We start from the raw sequence: 21,599 nt of genomic DNA on the forward strand, positions 1-21,599 counted from the left end.
GTTATCTTATGTGCTTTACTGGCAGATTACGCTGTAGAAGTACACCAGTGTAACAGAACAGGTGCAGAATACTGTGTTACAGCTATTAAGAATGTGCAGAGAGAGACATTAACATTTAACAGCCGATTGATGTAGTGAATTTAATTCTAATTGATTTAGTGACACTGCGAACATTATTCTCAGTTAGAAGGTGAGGAGTTGTTCAGACTGAGATCAATCCATGTGCCCTGACCCAATGAGTTTTTTTTTGGTTTGTGGGGCCAGTGTAGCTTGATTGAGTGCAATGAGCAAAGAGGTTATGTGGTAAGGGGGAGTCCAGAGGAACTTACTGGCATGAGTTGGGGTTACTGGGCATTTACAGAGTGATGCTGGTCAGCTATGAGCTGGTGCGTGGCTCCATCTCCACTGGCAGAGTACAACTCTCCGCACTTTAATCCATAAGAAATTGCAAAGTAGCATTTGAAGTGGGGAAATCTGTCCAGACTACCTTGACCAATAAAGAAAAGTGAACTGTGAGAGAACTTGAAGTGATTTTAAGAATAGAAGTTCTAAATTAAAAAAAGAATCATTTTGGGTGGGTCCCGAAAGGAAACTGCTAATTTAATTATGTACCAAGCGCTACTACAGGCTGCTGATGGCTTTCTTCCATCGCCTGTAGATTAAATAAGTCACTGGATGGTTTCTTTGTTTGTGTAGAGTATGTGTGGGCTGTAAAGGTTTCTCATCTGTCAGTGCATTCAGCTGTTAATTGAAAGCTTGCTGGCTTAAGACCATCCAAAGATTGTCTTCACAAATCTGCATTCATTATCACTATTGATAGAAAAATTGTTTCCCTGGGTCCCACTGTTTAGGACTGTTGCGTTGCAGTGTCGTATCCCAACCACTACTGTTCAGGTCCTACTCTCTCCGGAGGTGTGTTAACATCTCTGAACTGGTTGTTTAGAAAATACCTAGAGGCTAAGCCAAAATTAAGTCGTTTATTCATCGACCCTGAGTAAAACAAACTATTAATGAACACTGGATTAGAGTCTAGATTAGAGTGGTGCTGGAAAGGCACAGCAGGTCAGGCAGCATCCGAGGAGCAGGAATATCGACGTTTCGGGCAAAAGCCTTAATGAACATTGAGCAGGAACATCAATACGTTTATGTTTGATGCCATATGGAATGCATTTACCTGGGCTCCATTTTGCAGCATTCCAAATCCTTTTGTTTCTTCTCAATTTCTCTCCTGCAGGGAAGGAACCTTCTGGTTTTTGCATTCCCTACTGGAAAAGGCATGTGCAGATGGCAGGTGCGAATGAAGTTAGGCTCCAATATGATGCTCAGCCAGTCAACAAATTGCTTCCGAGGACTTGCCAATTTCAGGTCACTCATGAAAACGAGTGCTTGGGGGAGGTACTGAAGGGAGAAAGGGCTGTCAATACTCCGCAAACGGCTACACCTTAATGATACAAAAACTCAAAAGTGGAAGTGTTACGTGTGCTTGGAATGAAAGCAGAATTGGTTGGAATTGCTTGGCCGATCTTGCAGCAACTGCAGAGGGCATAATAGAGTTACCATTGCAGTTCTTTGATCAGTACAGGTTAATGCTAAGTGATTGAAGGGCTTCTTAATATGTGTAATAACTGCAATTTTTACTTCTTTAATAGTATGTTCTACAATTGTGAAGCAAGATACAGACTTTCATTTCCACATTTCATTTTATATCACTTTATATTGCAGTTTCTTCAAACACCAACCAAAAACATCAAAATGTGCAAGAAATATATTTCTGCACGCCGGGGTAGATCTTGAGTTTGTACGATAGGCAAGTGATAGCAAGTCAGCAGTAATCTTAGATCTCACCCAATACTTTAAACTTGCATTGAAGTATTCCCAGTGCACTAGCCTTTGGATTATTTTCACATATTAATATCCTTGCTATGCAGGAGGGGTTCCGTTAGAGAGTCCATTGATATTCCAATTCTTTTTTCCTAACCCAAAAGAGAACTAATCAGACTGTTGAAAAATCAAATCAAATGATTTGGACAGCATGCCAAATAGTGAACTGAAGGATCTATGATACTCCTGTTGATCCAGGCGTAGTTTCCCATCTTAGTTGCACAATACAAGAAGGCACCAAGTGGCATGCTGTTGTCTTCCTGGAGAAATGGAGGGCAATAGATAGAAATGGACTGCTCTCAGATATCTTTCGCTGATGTTGTATTGACGGGGCATTGATACAGGTTGTGTCACGGCCCTTATCGCAAAACCTTTAGAAGAACACAAACCAATATATCATCTAAATTTTTTTTTGTGTGGGTTGGTTAAATGTATGGGTCCTTTAATTTTTTTTTGCACAGCTGCACATCTGGTAATTTAAAGGGGCCACCTTGTGTGACCATGCAGCTTGGAAGAAATGTTAGTGCAAATGTAAATTTGAGGGGAGGTGATGGCCTAATGGTATTATCTCTGGATAATTAATCCAGAGGCCCAGGGAATATCCTAGAGACCTGGTTCAAATCCTGCTATGGCAGATAATGGAATTTGAATTTAATAAAAGTCTGGAATTGAGTGTGTAATGACCATGAATCCATGGTCAATTGTTGGAAAAACCCATTGGGTTCATTAATGTCCTTTAGGGAAGGAAGCTACCATCATTCTCTGGTCTGGCTTACATGTGACTCCAGACCCACAACAATGTGGTTGACTCTTAACCACCCCCTTGGTATGGGTAATAAATGCTGGCTTAGCCAGTGATGCCCTCATCCTGTGAATGGATAAAAAACAGTTTGAAAGCATGACTAAACTAAACTATGAACAATGGTTAAACTATTGCAGGTAATGTACACTGAAAGCACAGAGGACTTCACAATGTAACAGTAAAATGATATGTATAAACTTGTGTCAGTACGGCTCTGGTTACAGAATCACAGCATTATTACAGAACAGGAGAAGGCCATTCAATTCATTGGGTCTCCACTGACTCTCCAGTGAGCAATTCACTTTGTACCTTTTGCCTGACTTCTTGACTTTTTTTTCCCTTTTCAGATAACAGTCTAATTCTCTTTTAAATGTTTTAATTGATCTTGCCTCTACTCTAGTTACCATATTCCAGACATTTGCCACTCACTGTGAGGAAATGTTTTTATCTCATTTTGCTTTTCCTTCTTTGGCCAGTTACTGTAAGCCTGTGTCCTCTAAAGTGGGGAGCAGTTTCTCCTGCTGTACACCTGACCAGACATCTCGTGGCCTTTAATACATCTATCAGAACTCCTTTCAGGCAATGTTTCTTGAAGGAAAGCAGCCCTAACTTCTCAAATCTCACATAAGCTTAAAACAAAAGATTAAACCTGAAGAAATACCAAATACAGAGAAAATATGGTCAAACGTTTAACTTTCTAAAGTAGGAAAGGTCAATCTGACTGCCAGGGCTGAATCTATACAATCCATATCGATACATAACATGGTTAGGACAGGAAGGAAAAATAGCACCTGTGGATTGGTGAACACAGGTAAAGGTTACGACTTGGTTGGTCAATGGGAACATTTTCAGCCACAAGTGCCAAGTGGATGATCTATCTCCGCCTCCTCCAGAGGTGCCCTGCATCACCAATGCCAGTCTTCAACCAATTGGATTCACTCCATGTGGTATCAAAAAATGGTTGAAGGCACTGGGTACTGCAAAGGCGATGTGCACTGGCCCTATTCTGGCAATGGTACTGAAGCCTTGTGATCCAGCACTGGTCATGCCCCTCATCAAGCCTTTCCCTTACAGCTACAGCACTGACAGCTATCCGACAATGTAGAAATTGCCCAGCGATGTCCTGTAAACTGGTACTGCAGATGCTGGAAATTAAAGTCAAGATTAGAGTGGTGCTGGAGGAAAATCTATCTTGTACATCCCACCCAGACTGTAGCTGGCAGATGAAATTTGTACATTGGAAATTCTAGCTTACAATACCTAATTTTGTTAGATTAAGTAGAATAGAGAATTTTAAACCCTGGCCATGCATTCCTAAGCTTTTACATTTGTGTTTTATAACTGTGCCAGGGTTTTCCCCAAAATGAACAAATTATGTTTTATAAAAATGTAATTTGGTTCACACACAAGTGTGAAATAAAGGCAAAATGTTTTTCTTCATTAAAGTTGCTGTATTAAACATAAGAAACCCATTCAAATAAATCCATAAAGAATGAAAGATCATGATGCTTCAGCACTAATTTCTGTTTGTCAGGCAATTATGACAACAAATAGCTCTTGTACTGTTTAATTACAATGCACAGATGGCAATTCACAAAGACTTCCTTTAAAATTTGGAATAATTATCACTCTTTTGCAGTGTTCTAATGTAAAAGAGTGAGCATATTAACATCAAATTGTATGCGCATGTCACTGTGGAGAATAGGAAGCAGCTCCTGTATCTGATAGTTTTAAAACTGTCAAACTTCCTCTATTTTGTTAGCAATAGTGACAGTCATTAGGATTTAGTTAGCATTTATTTATTAATATGCAGATAGACGATTAAACAACTCATTGGGGGTGGAAGATCCATCACTATCCTTACCCTCACTGATGGGGGAGCTCCAGCATGAGTGGTAAGGCTGAAGCAATTGCAGTTTAGACAGACAGTAAGCCAGGCAGCATCAGGTGGTGCAGAATTCAACGTTTCGGGTATAACCCTTCTTCAGGACTGGTGGTGGGGGTAAGGGAAGCTGCAGATAAAGAGGTGGGGGTGGGGTGGGGGGCAGGGTGGTGAGGAAGGGATTGGTAAACACAGGTCAAGGTTACGACTTGGTTGGTCAATGGGAAAATTTTCAGCCACAAGTGCCAATGGATGATCTATCTCTGCCTCCTCCAGAGGTCCCCTGCATCACCAATGCCAGTCTTCAACCAATTGGATTCACTCCATGTGGTATCAAGAAATGGTTGAAGACACTGGATACTGCAAAGGCGATGTGCACTGGCCCTATTCTGGCAATGGTACTGAAGCCTTGTGATCCAGCACTGGGGTCATGCCCCTCATCAAGCCTTTCCCTTACAGCTACAGCACTGGCAGCTATCCAACAATGTAGAAATTGCCCAGCGATGTCCTGTAAACTGGTACTGCAGATGCTGGAAATTAAAGTCAAGATTAGAGTGGTGCTGGAAAAGCACAGTGGGTCAGACAGCATCCGAGGAGCAGGAAGATCAACGTTTTGGGCAAAAGTCCTTCATCAGGAATGAGAGGAAATGAGGAGACTGGTAAGTCCAGACAACATGTCCGGGACTCCCACACCAATCAATCCCACTCCCCATGGCAGATGGGAGGAGGAGTTGAAATGTTCAGCCATGGGGAGTGGGATTGATTGGTGTGGGAGTCCCGGACATGTTGTCTGGACTTACCAGTCTCCTCATTTCCCCTCATTCCTGATGAAGGACTTTTGCCCAAAACGTTGATCTTCCTGCTCCTCGGATGCTGTCTGACCCACTGTGCTTTCCCAGCAGTAAACTGGTACTGCAGATGCTGGAAATTAAAGTCAAGATTAGAGTGGTGCTGGAAAAGCATGCAGGTCCTGGGCCTCCTCCATTGCCACTCCCTTACCACCTGATGCTTGGAGAAAGAACGCCTCATCTTCCCCCTTGGGACCCTTCAAACCAATGGCGAGATTCCTCATTTCCCCTCCCCCAACCTTATCCCAGTTCCAACCTTCCAGCTCAGCACCGTCCTCATGATCTGTCCCATATTTCTATCTTCCTTCTCACCTCCTCTCATTTATCACTCCACCCCCGATGCTCCTAGCCTCATTCCTGATGAAGAGCTTTTGCCCGAAACACGATTTTCCTGCTCCTCGGATGCTGCCTGACCTGTTGTACTTTTCCAGCACCACTGTAATCTTGACTCTGATGTCCTGTAAACAATAAGCAGGACAAATCCAACCTGACCAACTACTGCCCCATCAATCTACTCTCAGCCACTAACAAAATGATGAAGGGTGTTGTTGACAGTGCCATAAAGTGGCACTTACCCAATGATACCTGCTCACTGACAGTGTTTTAGTTTCACCAGGCCTATTCAGCTTCTTACTTCAGTACAACCTTGGTCCAAACAATGAGAAAAGAGTGGAGCTCCAGAGATGTCATGAGGCATCTGGATAGGTATGTGAGTAGGAACAGTTTAGAGGAATGCGGACCAAATGCTGGAAAATAGGACTAGGTCAGATTAGGATGTCTGGTCAGTGTGGACAAGTTGAACTGAAGGGTCTGTTTCCATGCTGTATGACTCTATGATTCTGAGAATGACTGCCCTTGACATAAACCTGATATTTGACTGAGTGTAACATCAAGGAGCCCTAGCAAAACCAGAGTCAATGAGAATCATGGGAAACTCTCTACTGATTGGTGTCACACATGGCAAGGAATTGCTCAGAACGGTGTTCTAGGTCCAACCATCTTTGATTGTTTAATGTATGACCCTCACACCATTGTAGGTTCAGAAGTGGCAATGTTTACTAATGATTACATAACATACACCACCATTTGCAACTACTCAGCCACTGAGCAGTCCGAGTTCATATGCGGCAAAACCTAGACAATATCCAGGTTTGGGCTGATAAGTGGCAATAAACATACATGCCACACAATATTTAAGCACCTTATCAGAGGGCAAGAAAATCATCATCAAGCTGTCCAGCCTATGGTTTCATGGAGCACAGACAGGAAACCAGAGGGTTCCCTTACTGGCACTCTACCATGTGATAAACATCTACCCGCACCCCACCTCCAAACCTATCTCAATAAGATCCATCTGATTCTAAGAAGCTGTGATTTTACCCATAAATAGGAGTAAGGGGTGCTAATGTAATGTCCACATATTGATCAATGATGCTGTGGTAAACATGCAGACCACTTGAAGCATAAACCCTTGACCTGCAAGTACAGCAGATATTTGGAGGGAAAATTGAATTTTAGCATCTTTTGCTAAGGAATAGAGTATAAAATTAGGGAAGTATTCATGTAATTGTACAAGGCATTCGTCAGACCACACCCAGGATATTGCGTAAAATCCTGGTCCCCTTACTTGAGGAGGGATGTTGTTGCATTGGAGGCAGTTCAGAGTAGGTTTACAGGATTGTTTTCAGAGATGAAAGGTTTGTCTTATGAAGAGATTGAGTAGTTTAGGCCTATACTCTCTGGGGTTTCGTAGTAAAAAAGATCAAATTGAGGTATAAGGGGATTGACAAAGTATATGTTGTTTCCTCGTGGGATAATCTAGAATAAGGGGTCATAGTCTAAGACAAGGACTAGCAGATTTAAAACAGATGAGGAGAAATTATTTCTCTGAATCGTGAATGTGTGGAATTCACTAGCCCAGAATGTGGTGGATACTGAGACATTGAGTAAATTTAAGGAGGTGATAGATAGATGACTAATTAGTAACGGGTTAAAGGATTATAGATGAGTGGGAAGAAAGGATTTGAAGCTGAGATGAGATCAACCATTGTTGTGTGAAACAGCAGAGCAGACTCGATGGGCTGAATTGCCTAATCCTGCTCCTAGTTCTTATGTTTGCCTGATAACCTCAAACCCTTTGCAAGTTGAAACTCTATGCTGTAAACTTTAGAAGAGGAGAAGGATGATGAATTGTTTCTCCAAAGTTAAGTTTGAGCTCAGTTTGTGATGTTTGTCTTGCCAACATTAGTATTCTACTTGTAATTGTATACGGAGTTCCTCTATTTGACTGTCAAACAGATCTTATCAGGTCATATTTGATGTCAAGTTAACAATAGTTCCATTAAAGTTAAATGTTTACTGTCTTTACTGCTGTGAGTTAACTGTTTTGGTGCCAGTCTTATCAAGAAACTTAGTTGAAGTGGAATGAAAGAGTTTGTAGTTATATCTGCATCAAAGACGTCAGTTTGCAAGTTTTTAATTCATTCTTGTGATATAGATAATGCTAGAAAGGGTAGAATTTGATTCCCATCCCTGGTTGCCCTCGAGGAACAGTTAGTGTTGTATTTCAAGGAATAGTTTAGCGAAGTTCTTTTCAAAATATACTTCTATGTTCCTTCTGTTTAGTTTTCTACTGTGGTGGTGAACCTTAATGTGGAAGTCTGCCAAGTTTTTTTTTGTTCAGATGCATTTTACAGGAAGCCCCAGAATGACCTCTGTCCTTTGTTCAATCAGGAGTGACATGGTGGCTCAGAGGTGAGCACTGCTGCCTCACAGCACCAGGGATCCGGGTTCGACTCTACCTTCGGGTGACTTGGAGGCTGGTACAATTGCAGCATTTAAAAGGCATCTGGATGGATATATGAATAGGAAGGGTTTAGAGGGATGTGGGTCAAGTGCTGGCAAATGGGACTAGATTAGGTAGGAATATCTGGTGGGAATGGACAAGTTGGACAAAAGGATCTGTTTCCATGCTGTACTTCTCCATGACTCTATGACTGCATGGAGTTTGCACATTCTCCCTGTGTCTGCATGAATTCCCTCAGGGTGCTCCAGTTTCCTCTCTCACTCCAAAGATGTGCAGGTGAGGTGGATCGGCCATACTAAATTGCCCCAGAGTGTCCAGCGGTGTGCAGGCCAGGTGGACTAGCAATGGGAAATGCAGGATTACAGAGATAGAGTAATTCAGTGGGTCTGGGTGGGCTGCTCTTTGGAGGGTTTGGTGTGGACTCAATGGTCCGAATGGACTGCTTCCACACTGTAGTGATCCTATGATTCAGTTAACTTCATCTGAGCCTATCTCTGGATAGGAGAAAATCCTACTGCTGCCTAACCAGTAGCCAGCTCTAGAAATGGACTGAACTGCACTTCCCTTCATGATTCCGAAAGCCTGCTCATACTAACTGCCTGGAGCATGTGTGAAGAATGAACTACAGTGGCAGAAGGTGACCATTGACCGAGAAACTGTAAGCTAGCCTCAGACAGAATAACCAGGGGAGGGAAAAGGGGAAAAGAAAAGATTTGTCATGAGAACTTTCCTAGAAGAACAAAGGTTATGGGGAAAGCTGCTTGCTCAGAACTTTTCCTCATTTCAAGTAGAAAAATAATGCACCAACTAAAGAAATGTCTGTTTATTTCTCGGTTTGCATTGATTTTCTTAATATTTTTAGATTAGATTACTTACAGCATGGAAACAGGCCCTTCGGCCCAACAAGTCCACACCGACCCGCCGAAGTGCACCCACCCACACCCATACCCCTACATATACCCTGCACCTAACACTACGGGCAATTTAGCATGGCCAATTCACCTAACCTGCACATTTTTGGACTGTGGGAGGAAAGGAGCACCCAGAGCAAACCCACGCAGACACGGGGAGAATGTGCAAACTCCACACAGACAGTCGCCTGAGGTGGGAATTGAACCCAGGTCTCTGGTGCTGTGAGGCAGCAGTGCTAACCACTGTGCCGGTGGCACGGGGCTATCATCATGGCCAATGTCCTCGTGTTCTAGAGCAGTTCTGAATGCAAGCGACAGGCAGCATGACCTTTCAAACAGCACTGCACACTAATCTAGACCCTGGGGTTTCCCTGTTAACTAAGCCGACTAACTGGACAAAATCAGTGCCGGCGAATGGTTCCAATTATTTCTGTCTAAAATGAGGGCGTGCTTTGGATAAAGAATACTCCTGAGATTCTCGCCTTCCTCTCTAAGCATGGCCAAAATGAAACCTTGAGAGAATTTCCTATCGTGAACTCGTTCACTGAATGCGATCACAAGGAAGGCTTCGAGCAACTCGGTTCCTGAACTTAGTTTGTAGTGAGTGGATCCATAGATTCTCTCTCTCTCTCTCTCTCTCTCTGATAATGTGCAACTATTTAATTCGGAAAGGCAGACCCGAGTGTAACGAGGGGGAATCTGTTTTTGGAATCGAGTTTCTTCAATGTACTAATCTCCATTGCAGCAGAGACCTGTCGTTGCCCGGCAACAAAGGAAGCATGCAACACAAGACAGTTTGATCTTAGAAGTTTCCAGCCAACTCCATTTGCTGGCCTCTCATTAACCTTTACTCTGTATTAGTTCAGAATTTAAAGAGAGGTCACTTTCCTCTCAGGGTGCGGTTTCGTTCTACTGATTTAACATTTACTCTCTCTCTCCCTCTCTCCCTTGTAGGTGTGTCTTTTATATTGATATGAAGAAGATTGTGGGCAAACCTTGGACCGTCCTCCAGTGAAATGTAACGTCATGTGCTGAGCTGCACACACTGATAAATACACACAAACCCATTGAAAGTTAGCTCAAGGGAACCCGCCGACAGGAGACAGAAGTCTCACCAGTCGTTTGGATGAACACAGTTAAAGCCATTTGTGTGGCAGTTGACTGAATTATAAGGATTCACCTCATCAGTACGTTCTCAATCTCAACGGTACTGCTGGACGACAACTTTCACCTTGTTTTTAAAGCTTCAACATTCCTACTTTTGAGTGGACTGAGGAAAGGGCTTCGCACCAGTTCGGATGAAACCATGTGTCATGTGATTGTTACTTGCCGCTCGATGCTGTGGACCTTGCTCAGTATTGTGGTAGCCTTTGCCGAGCTGATTGCCTTCATGAGTTCAGACTGGCTGGTGGGGAGACCGAAAGCGAACAGCAGCCCTGTCCTGGCAAACCGCTCCAACACGTGGAGAGACCCTTACCACCCAAAACTGGGCATCTACAGCCGCTGCATCAAACTGCCAACTTTAAAACGAGGGAACCTGTGTGGTCCGTACGCTGACAGCTTCAATGAAATTGCCAGTGGATTTTGGCAAGCGACGGCTATTTTCCTGGCGACAGGAATTCTCATTCTGTGTGCTGTGGCTTTTGTCTCGGTCTTTACCATGTGTGTGCAGAGTATTCTGAAGAAAAGCATTTTTAACATTTGTGGATTACTACAGGGAATTGCAGGTAAGTTTGACTGTAAAAGACTGATTTCGCTGAACTAACACTTTGATTTTTTTTTTACTGGGGAAGGGGGTGGATTTACCATAGGTTGGAAATGTCACTGGAAATGACATTTTTGCTTTAAGACAATTAGCACCAGAATCCTAATGCCAAAACTGCTGAGCCACTCAGAAGTTATTTTATAGTCAGGCATTACATAATACCTGGAAGGTTGCATCAATACACACTATGTTAGGAGTAAATTACTAACAGATGTTCTCATTCAGAATCATGATCTGAATGGTTTTTATGTAAATGTATCCTATTGTACCTTTTGCTAAATGCCAAAAAGGCTGTCAAAAATTCTTCAACGTATGGTTTTTCCTTCAAGTGCAAACACTAAACTGATATATTGACCTCTCATACAATGTGCATTGTTCATGGTTCCTTCCTTGTTAGATAAAACAACTTCAAAAACAGCAAGTTTCTGATGCATTTCCAATGTGTCATGTCTTCTGCTTGGCAGGCAGTATTTAAGACTGAAGTTTATTTTCCCCTCTTCTCCAATGTTCAGGAAACCTTCAAGTCTACAAAATTTGTTTTACATTTGTCTTTGCATTTTCACAATTTCATGTGAATATTTCACTGTGGCTGCTCTGTCCCACACCTGGTTTGTTCACCTTTGATAACTCCTTGAGAAAAAAACATGGCTTCAGGATACTCCCATCAAGATGGAGATGGTGGGAAGGTGAAGATGGAGGAATGCGTACAGTATCAGTACATTGTGATTTTGCCCTTCCCATTAATAGGTTAGACAGGCTTTTGGAAATATTTATCTTTAAACAAAACCTGTTTTAAGGCTAAGTTGCTAAATATGAGTCCCTCGTATAATTGTTCAGCAATGGGTTCTGCAGTGGCTGTAATTCAGGGCCAGTTGTGGTATATGTCACACTGTGTTGGTGATTTTAGTTTTGAAAGTGCATTTGCCAGACAGCAAGCCCCTAAGTGGCGATAACATATTGGTGCCAGACTCATATTCTTACATGAACACTCTTACTAAGGGATTATAACACAACCATAACAAAAATTCTGGTTAATTTTGTTTTTCACAACCCTGGGCTCACAGATTTTGCACCCTCCCACATCCTTATGTATGGCAAGGTGGCTTAGTGGTTAACACTGCTGCTGCCTTCACAACGGCAGGGATCTAGGGTTTGATTCCAGCCGCGGGTGATGGCGCAAACTCCACACAGGCATTCTCCCAGTGTTTGCGGGGGTTTCCTCCAGTTTCTTGCCATAGTCCAAAGATATGCAGGTTAGGTGGATTGGCCATACTAACATTGACCATAGCATCCATAGGATGTGAAGGCTGTGTGTATTAGCCATGGGAAATGTGGAGTTATGTGAATATGGCAGAGGGTTGATTATGGGTGGCATCTTCAGAGGCTCAATGTAGACTCTAGGCTGCATGGACTCCTTCCATACTAGGGATCCTGTGATCCTTTAACACTATCATGTGACAGGCAACACATCAGTTACAACCTACTTAGCCAGTGTGCCTCAACTGAGAAGTGAATATAATTCCCAAGCTATGAGGGGACCTCCTGACCAGTTGAGAACGATATCCAGCAGCATGAGAAGAAGCAGTCGGGAGGCAGGTAGTGCCACAACAGGTTCACCAGGGAGTGGCATTACGTGGGATCATCCAACCGTCTCCTGAGAGAATGATGATGGTGTGGGGGAAGGTGGAACTATACAGTAAGGAATTCATATCTAGTCAGCTTCATCAAGTCTGCACTGAAACTGGTTTCAGTGTCAGCTCAAGAGTTATTCCAGGAACACAGAGTGAACATTGCCTGGATAGATTAACTCTCTCACTGCCAGAACAGCAATACTAGATTAAGTAGCAGGCTTCAGAAATTAATTTCTTTTTATTTGATGTGGCAAGGGAACTATTGAAATCCCCTAGCTCAGCCTAAAAGATAGTCTCCAGGTGGTTAAACTTTAGGTGTGCCTTTGCTTTCAACAATTTACGAGGCTCATGGATGAACTCCACAACCAACTAAGTGAATTTTGACTATAATTTTAAGAATTTCACACAAAAATTTGTAACAGAAGCACATTGCAGTTTATACTTTTATGTATAGATTGTACTGTATCCATTCTGACTTTTGAAATGACTGAAAAGTTGAAACTCTGGTATTTCTAATTATGAATAACACTAATTTTTTATTTCCCTTTAGAATAAAAGTATAGTTCAAAACTTATTCTGAGATGCGTCACCTCCTGATCAAAGTATTTCAATTATTAGCTTAAAAATGCAGAGTCTGAAGTGGAATTTCTGTTCTATGTCACTATATTCACTTAAATGATACGGTCATAGCTCATTAACAGTTGTACATCCTCAGTACAAACAGGACAGCTATTTGCAATGGGCTGACATATGGTGGGTCAGCAAAGAATCAATTCGAACAATGTAAAAAGTTAGTTGAAGGAGAGACCTAGCCATTTGGATACAGAACTGGCTCAAAGGTAGAAGACATAGGGTGGTGGTGGAGGGTTGTTTTTCAGACTGGAGGCCTGTGACCAGTGGAGTGCCACAAGGATCAGTGCTGGGTCCTCTACTTTTTATCATAAATGATTTGGATAAGAGGTACAGTTAGTAAGTTTGCAGATGACACCAAAATTGGAGGTGTAGTGGACAGCGAAGAGGGTTACCTCAGATTACAAAAGAATCTGGACCAGATGGGCCAGTGGGCTGAGACGTGGCAGATGGAGTTTAATTCAGATAAATGTGAGGTGCTGCATTTTGGGAAAGCAAATCTTAGCAGGACTTATACACTAAATGGTAAGGACCTCGGGAGTGTTGCTGAACAAAGAGACCTTGGAGAGCAGGTTCATAGCTCCTTGAAAGTGGAGTCACAGGTAGATAGGATAGTGAAGAAGGCATTTGGTATGCTTTCTTTTACTGGTCAGAGTATTGAGTACAGGAGTTGGGAGGTCATGTTGCGGCTGTGCAGGACATTGGTTAGGCCACTTTTGGAATATTGCATGCAATTCTGGTCTCCTTCCTATTGGAAAGTTGTTGCGAAACTTGAAACGTGTCAGAAAAGATTTACAAGGATGTTGCCAGGGTTGGAGGATTTGAGCTATAGGGAGAGGCTGAACAGGCTGGGGCTGTTTTCCCTGGAGCGTTGGAGGCTGAGGGGTGACCTTATAGAGGTTTATAAAATTGAGGGGCATGGATTGGGGTTGGGGAGTCTAGAACTAGAAGGCATAGGTTTAGGGTGAGTGTGGAAAGATATAAAAGAGACCTAAGGGGGCAACTTTTTCACACAGGGTGGTACGTGTATGGAATGAGCTGCCAGAGGAAGTGGTGGAGGCTGGTACAATTGCAACATTTAAAAGGCATTTGGATGGGTATATGAATAGGAAGGGTTTGGAGGGATACAGGTCGGGTGCTGGTAGGTGGGACTAGATTGGGTTGGGATATCTGGTCGGCATGGACGGATTGGACTGAAGGGTCTGTTTCCATGCTGTACATCTCTATGACTCTATGATTCTAATTCTCTTTAATGAAGGAAGTTTTGTGAATGTTGCTACCCAAAATAGAAGTGTAACATGCATTATGTGTTAAAGCATCACTAAAACATAATCTGTCACTCACAGCTGATGTGATAAAAGTGATACCAGTCTGTTTTGCAGAAACCTGTGGTCTCATAACCAGAATATGACATTCTCTAGTTCGACTGGGTTTCTTTCATTGTTATCGGATTCACCACAAGACTTTGTACACTCATTTGAAAATTTGCTCTGCTCTAGACACTGAAGTAAATGTTTATATATACATGTAAAGAACTAGAAAGAGTTTCTTCATTTTTTTTCTCCTAATAGTCTAATCGTGTGAAGTTCAATTTCAAAATAATAACTTACATTGTGCTTGAATCAGACAATGCTTCATCCCCCATTGTCCAAAGCAAATGTTCAGACGACAGATCCATTCAAGACCCACATTCCACAATAGATTCTGCAGTTTCCACACTCCAACTGACTTGATGGCAAACTATGTATCACGCAGAGCTGTAACATCTTTCCATGACTCAATCTGTAAATATTGGCTGAGTACATTAGTCCATTCATTTTTTTTTCCCTCCATGAAATGAATTTCAAAACATTCTCTTTTTCATCCTAATTGTTTACACGTATACAAATGATTTCTAGTGAGAGAGAATATTTTAGAGAGCATACATTTGTGGCTTGTATAACTATCAAGCCCAGAATTGTGTGGTAACCTCTGCATAGAACGATTGCTGCATTCTCAGGTATTGACTCCTGCGATACTGTAATCACTTAAATAGTGATGATCTAGAGGTGCCTGTAAAAAAAAAAAAAAATGCATTTCATGGAGACATATAGCCTGGGTGAATAGTAGTATTCCTGCTCCTCGGATGTTGCCTAACTGTGCTTTCCCAGTGCCAGACTTTTCATTCCTGTGGGATAGGTCCACTCTGTGCTTCTACCACGCCAGGAGCAGACAGAAGTTTGTCATCCCGTAAGACCCAGACCAGCAATATCTAGAGTAACTATAGAGTAGCAACATCTTAAATGTTAACCCTTTGTTAAGAATGTCCATCAGTATTCAGTTAAACATTCAAAAGGCTTCTGGTAGTGCCCTACATAAGAGACTGAAATGTAAAATTGGGGTTTCAGGATAACAGATGGAGAGAGAACTGCTGGCAGACTGGAAATGAAGATTGGGAATACCACAGGGATCAGTGCTTAGATCCCAGCTATTCCCAATTATATATCAATGAGTTATCTGAGGGATCTGAATATCTCCAAGTTTGCAGATGATACAAAGCTGGGTGGGAATGTGAGCTGTGAGGAGGATGCAGAGATGCTTCAGTGTGATTTAGTCAAGTTGAGTGAGTGGGCAAATGCATGGCGGATGCAGTACAATGGGGATAACTGAAACATTGTTTGCTTTGGGAGCAAAAACAGGAAGGCAGATCATCATCTGAATGACAATAAATTGGAAACTGCAGAGATGCAATGAAACCTGGTTGTTTTTGTACACCAGTCACTAAAAGCAAGCATGAAGGTGCAGCAGGCAGTGAAAAAGTCAAATGCTACGTTGGCACTTTTTGCAAGAGGTTTTGAGTACAGGAGCAGAGATGTCTTGCTGCAAATTATACAGAGCCTTCATGAAACCATACCTAGATTATTGTGTGCAGTTTTGGTATGCTTATCTGAAATAGGGTGTTCTTGCTATGGAAGGTGTCCAATGAATATTTACCAGACTAATTCCTGATACAGCAGTATTGATGTATGAAGAGAGACTGGATCAGTTAGGACAATATTCACTGGAGTTTAGAAGAATGAGGGTCCCATAGAAATCTATAAAATTCTAAGAGGACAAGGCAGAGTAAACTTAAGAAGGATGTTCTCGGAACAGAGGGTCACAGTCTAAGGAAATGAGGTATTTAGGACTGAGATGAAGAGAAATTTCTTCACCCAGAAAGTGTTGAGCCTGTGGAATTCTCTGCCACAGAAAGTGGTTGAGGGCAAAACATTGAATGTTTTCAAGAAGGAGTTAGATTTAGTTCTTGGAGCTAAATGGATCAAAGGGTATGGGGGAAAACAGGACAGGGTACTGAGTTGGATGATCAGCCATGATCCTAATGATTGGTGGAATAGGCTTGAAGCGTCAAATGACCTACTCCTAGTTTCTATGTTTCGACGTAACAGGAAACTGATTTGAACCACCCTGCCAAAAATCTAACATAGTAAAGCAGGAAGCTACAATTTTAATCAGGTTACAATTTTAAAAATTTTTCAACATTTGCTTTCATAGTTTACGATGCTGCTTGACCTCGTGATTAATGTGCTGCCTCATAATCTCGGTACTAGGGTTTTCTACCCTGTTCCAGAAGTCTTATAAATCATAAAGTCATCAGTTCCTCTCAAATGTGTTCAAGTCTGAGTGGAATATAATGAGGGCAGTCTTCAGCTGCCACAGGATAGAGGCACATTGTACAAGTCTTTGAAAATGAATGAATGAATTTGAAGTTTTCAGTTCAAGATGAAATGAAGCAGTCAGAGATAAGGGGCCATGTGGGGTTGACAGATAAGGGTTTTATCGCATTCAAGCCTGGTATTTTGCACTAGTTTTATTGTTATTTTAGCACAGAGTGGCTTTTCAGATGTTTAAGTGCAATAACAAGGCATTCACGCTCCACAAGCTGATGGCCAGGAAAGTACAGCCTTCAAACGGTTAAATGAAGAGTGTGAGGACATTCACTGGATTGCTGGGAAGACAGCACCTCTGGCTAAGCAAAAGACAAGCATCTCAATTCTTTTTAAACTTGTCAATGTTATAAAAACAACAGTTGGTTGATGAGTGAGCTTAGAGTGCTGTGAGAACAGCTTTATTTTGCTTTAGCTCATTGCACTTGGGGTTGCAACACTATCCGGAGACGTATTTGAGCAGGCCAGTATGTGTGAGAACATGCATGTGAGTCACAGCAGTTGTTTCAAATCTTTGTTCTGGCAAGTGCCAGTGTATCAGTTGGTTAGCAGTCTGGGGCATTGCCTGCAGCTGCCAGTGTGTCTGAAGCCCCTATTCCCAGGAGTTTAAAAATATTTCTCATTTTCTTTGGATGAGCTACAGTTCAAATATCTAAGAATGGCCCTTTCCCAAGTTGTTCAGTAAATGAATATATTTAAAAGCCTGACAAATAGTTTGCAGAATTTTAAAACTGAGAATTAAATTCTGGGAATGTTGTAAGTATCCCTGTGTGTGGAATATGAGATTCTCCACTTCAAATGTAACCTCTTTTTCATGTAAGTAAAATACTGCGGACACTGGAAACCTAAAATAAAAACAAAGTACTGGAAATACTCCGAACACCTGGCAGCAACTTTTAGAATGTGAAGAAGGGTCCTATTGAAATGTGAACTCTTGTTTCTCTCTCCATAGATGCTTCCAGACCTGCTGAATATTAGGGGTGACACAGTGGTTAGCACTGCTATCCCGCAGCTCCAGGGATCCAGGTTCGATTCCAGCCTCGGGTGACTGTCTGTGAGGAGTTTGCACATTCTCCCTGTGACTGTGTGGGTTTCCTCTGGGTATGACCAGTTTCCTCTGACAGTCTAAAGATGTGCAGGTTCGGTAGATTGACCCATGTTACCAGGGATGTGTAGGCTAGCCATGGTAAATGCAGGATTACAGGGATGGGATGGGTCTAGGTGGGTTGCTCTTTGGAGGGTTGATGTGGACTTGATGGGCTAAATGACTTGCTTCCACACTGTAGGGATTCTATGATTTCAAGCAATTTTTTTTTCTTTTTATAACTGTTTTGCACTGACTTACTATTTTGGGCAGAATTTGACCATTTTGTAAAATGTCTCTGGCTTTAGTACATAAGTTAATATACTAATTTATGTAAAAGACTTTCAAGAAGGAGTTAGATATAGTTCTATGCGCTAAATAAATCAAAGGGCCCTGGCAGAAACTGGGAACAAGGTACTGAGTTTGCTGAAGAGTGGGCTGGCTGCCTTGGATGGGAGCACTTACACAGTGTGCAGTACAAAGATTGTTATATCTGAAAGTAACTAACTGTATCTGTCCTTAAATATGGTCTAGTCTGTGTTTATTACTACATTTGAAAAGGGGTCCTTCAACTAAAATTTGGGACCATTAGCTATTGGGTTAGCGGATTATTTACCTGAAACTGGAGCAATACACCTTTGAAGAATGGGTAGAAAGAAGACTAAACTAGTAATTACCATGTACAAGCGAGTCATAAATGACTTCAACATTTAGAGTAAAATCTTGTGGTATACTTCTGATATTTGGAAAAGAGGGGAGTTCACAAAAAAAGTGAGGACATAATTAAATGATGGACAGTTTGGTATGAAAATATTGATAAAACTGTTGCAAATAACAGAAGACTTTCCAAACGAAAAGCGCAGCCAGCCACTGTGGAGATGGGTTGTGTCAAGACAAAGCACGAAACCATGGGACAAGAAGAACCCTCGAGGCAACTCTATAAATGGGAGAGACAGAGGGTGGGAGGAAAATTAAATCCTAGACTAGGCTGAGTGTACTTGAGGAGGTGTGAACCAGCTGATTGCAATACAGTAACTGAAAGAGACACACAAGGAGCCAGACACCACAAACAAAAAGACACTTGGGACTGTATAATGTAGTTGTAACATAGAATTCTAAGTGCCCCCAGAACATCATAATAAATAAAACAGTCAAGTTGAGGAGGCAGAGTAGACTGGAAAGTACACCTCAGGCACACCTAGAAGGTTAAAGAGGTATATCCCATTGGAGATGAACTATTCCAGTTGGCCATATTAAATGTAAGCAGAACAAAGCTAAATGGTAAAAATAAAACTATGGCCTATCAAGCCAGGTTTCACTTTGAATTTCTGAGATATGACTATCCCATCAGCTGGGATCATCCCACCAGATATTAATGTCTACTTTTCTTCAATCCACTCGCAGAATGTGGGCTTCACTGGGCGAGCCAACATTTATTGTCTGTCCCTAGTTGCCCTTGAGAGAGTGGTGGTGTGCTGCTTTCTGAACCACTGCAGTTCATGGGCTATGGGTATCAATTTTTTTTAATCAGCTATTTCTTTGTGAAATCAAGAGGCTATTTTAATGGTAGACATGAATAAATGAGGACGACTCAGTTTATTGGCAAACCAAATTAGAATAACAGTAACTTTACGACCCTGAACTTTGAGGAATTCGGGTGAGGCAGTGCACATTGTGACCTGGCAATGGCGAAGGAAGTGGAAGTCATGACCACCATCAAGTGGAAGCCATATAGTGGACCTGTAACCCAGCCTTGCTGATGAACTATAAACGTTTGGGGTTGGAGTTTCATGTTTCTAGAACCAGAGTTATCAGGTGTGTTCAGTTCTTCGCTTGGAGAATCCAGCCACTGACAAATTGCAAATTGTCTGTTGTCTATTTCAGGACTTAAAATCATTGAACCTCTGTGGAAGCAGGCCGTTCAGCCCATACTGATGAGTTAGTAATGTGAAGAATCAATCCGGTTCCACACTCCTGATCGTCATCAGGACGTCTGAGTTGAAAAGTCCCAAATGCAGGAATGTTAGCTGAGAACAGGATTTAACTGTAATGACCCATTAGGCTAATACCACCTTGACTCTCGTTTTGCCTTGGTTCATGCACGAGGAATAGGCACTTGGTTGTGTTGAGCTGCCAAGTTTATGTAACACAGTGAGAGGTACAAGTTCAATTTGCTCTGGGTTCCTTTGGTTCCATTATTGGGGTTGAACAGAAGCCCCTTTTAGGCAATTATGGGTCAGTGATTTAAGGATAGTGAAAGCAAGAAACTGTGAGAAAAGCAGGAAATGGTGAGTTTCCACCTAACCTGTGGTAGCAAAGCAATGGAAATCCTAGCCATCTCCTTTAAAATGCCTTTCAGAAAGGTTGTGAAAACATTTGATTGATGTGCGAAGGAGGAGGAGGAGTCCAAAACCTACTAATTTCTCTTATTTCTGACTTTCTACTTCTGGGCACAGTACTTTGTGTTTATGCATGTTTCAATGTGCTTAGCTTATGCAAACTATAATGTTGTTTGGTCAGTATTGGGAAACCTTTTGGAGTAGGGATTTTATGTGCAATTTCCTCCCCACCTACTGTAGTAAATCCTACGCTAGACAGGTACACTTCAGCTTCGAGTCAATGCTGTTATGATAACTGCTTGATTATATTGAAAAGGATACAATTTACATTTACTTTAAGAAATAAGAACCAGAATAGGCTATTCAGCCCCTTGAGCCTGCTCTGTCATTCAAAAGGATCCTGACTTATCTAAAGTTCTTCACATTGTTTTCTTGCCTTTCTCCCGTAACCTTGTTTTCCCATCTGATCGAGAATCTGCTTTAAGTGTACACAAGAATTTTGCCTCACAGTTCTCTGCGACAAGGAATTCCAAAGACACTCAACCTTCTGAGAGAAGAGATTTCTCCTCCTCTTTAGTCCTAAATTGAAGCCCCTTTCCTTCTGAGACTATGCCCTCTGGTCCTAGACTCCCTCACAAGGGGATACATCCTCTCAACATTTACCCTGTCAGGCCCTTTAAGAATCCTGTATGTTTCAAATGAGATCACCAATAAGTAGAGTTTATATTTTAGATTACTTGTTCAGAGATTAGATTACATTACAGTGTGGAAACAGGCCCTTTGGCCCAACAAGTCCACACCGACCCACCGAAGCGCAACCCACCCATACCCCTACATTTACCTCTTACCTAACACTACGGGCAATTTAGCATGGCCAACTCACCTGACCTGCACATCTTTGGACTGTGGGAGGAAACCGGAGCACCCGGAGGAAACCCACACAGACACAGGGAGAATGTGTGGAGTTTGCACAATCAGTCACCTGAGGCGGGAATTGAACCCGGGTCTCTGGTGCTGTGAGGCAGCAGTGCTAACCACTGTGCCACCGTGCTGCCCATGCCCAAAGAGTTCAAATCTCTTTAGCCTTGGCTCAAAGACAACCCCTCCATACCATGGATCATCCTAGTGAATCTTCTCTGATCTGCCTCCAATGAAATGATATTTTAAATAAGGGGACCAAATCTGTTCACAGTACTCCTGATGTGGTCTCACAAGCCCCTAGTACAGTTGCTGTAAGATTTCCCTACTCTTATACTCCAAACCCCTTGAAATAAGGGCCAACATTCCACTGACCTTCCTGATTGCCAGCTGCACCT

General features: G+C 42.2%; 1 protein-coding gene across 16 annotated transcripts in view; it reads left to right on the top strand.

The window, feature by feature from the left end:
* lhfpl2b (LHFPL tetraspan subfamily member 2b) overlaps window positions 1-21,599 on the top strand; it is a 171,275-nt gene that overhangs the window by 114,965 nt on the left and 34,711 nt on the right. For 15 of the 16 annotated variants that reach the window (XM_072547317.1, XM_072547326.1, XM_072596257.1 and 12 more), the window contains one exon: window positions 10,085-10,857. In XM_072547317.1, coding sequence (XP_072403418.1) covers window positions 10,437-10,857 — 421 coding nt within the window. In that variant the 5' untranslated portion in view covers window positions 10,085-10,436. Of the gene's footprint in view, window positions 1-9,711; window positions 9,731-10,084; window positions 10,858-21,599 lie in introns of those variants that run through there. The other variant, XM_072547443.1, reaches the window with a different exon arrangement.

Source organism: Chiloscyllium punctatum, chromosome 2, assembly GCF_047496795.1.
Source record: "Chiloscyllium punctatum isolate Juve2018m chromosome 2, sChiPun1.3, whole genome shotgun sequence".
NCBI classification, from domain to species: domain Eukaryota; kingdom Metazoa; phylum Chordata; class Chondrichthyes; order Orectolobiformes; family Hemiscylliidae; genus Chiloscyllium; species Chiloscyllium punctatum.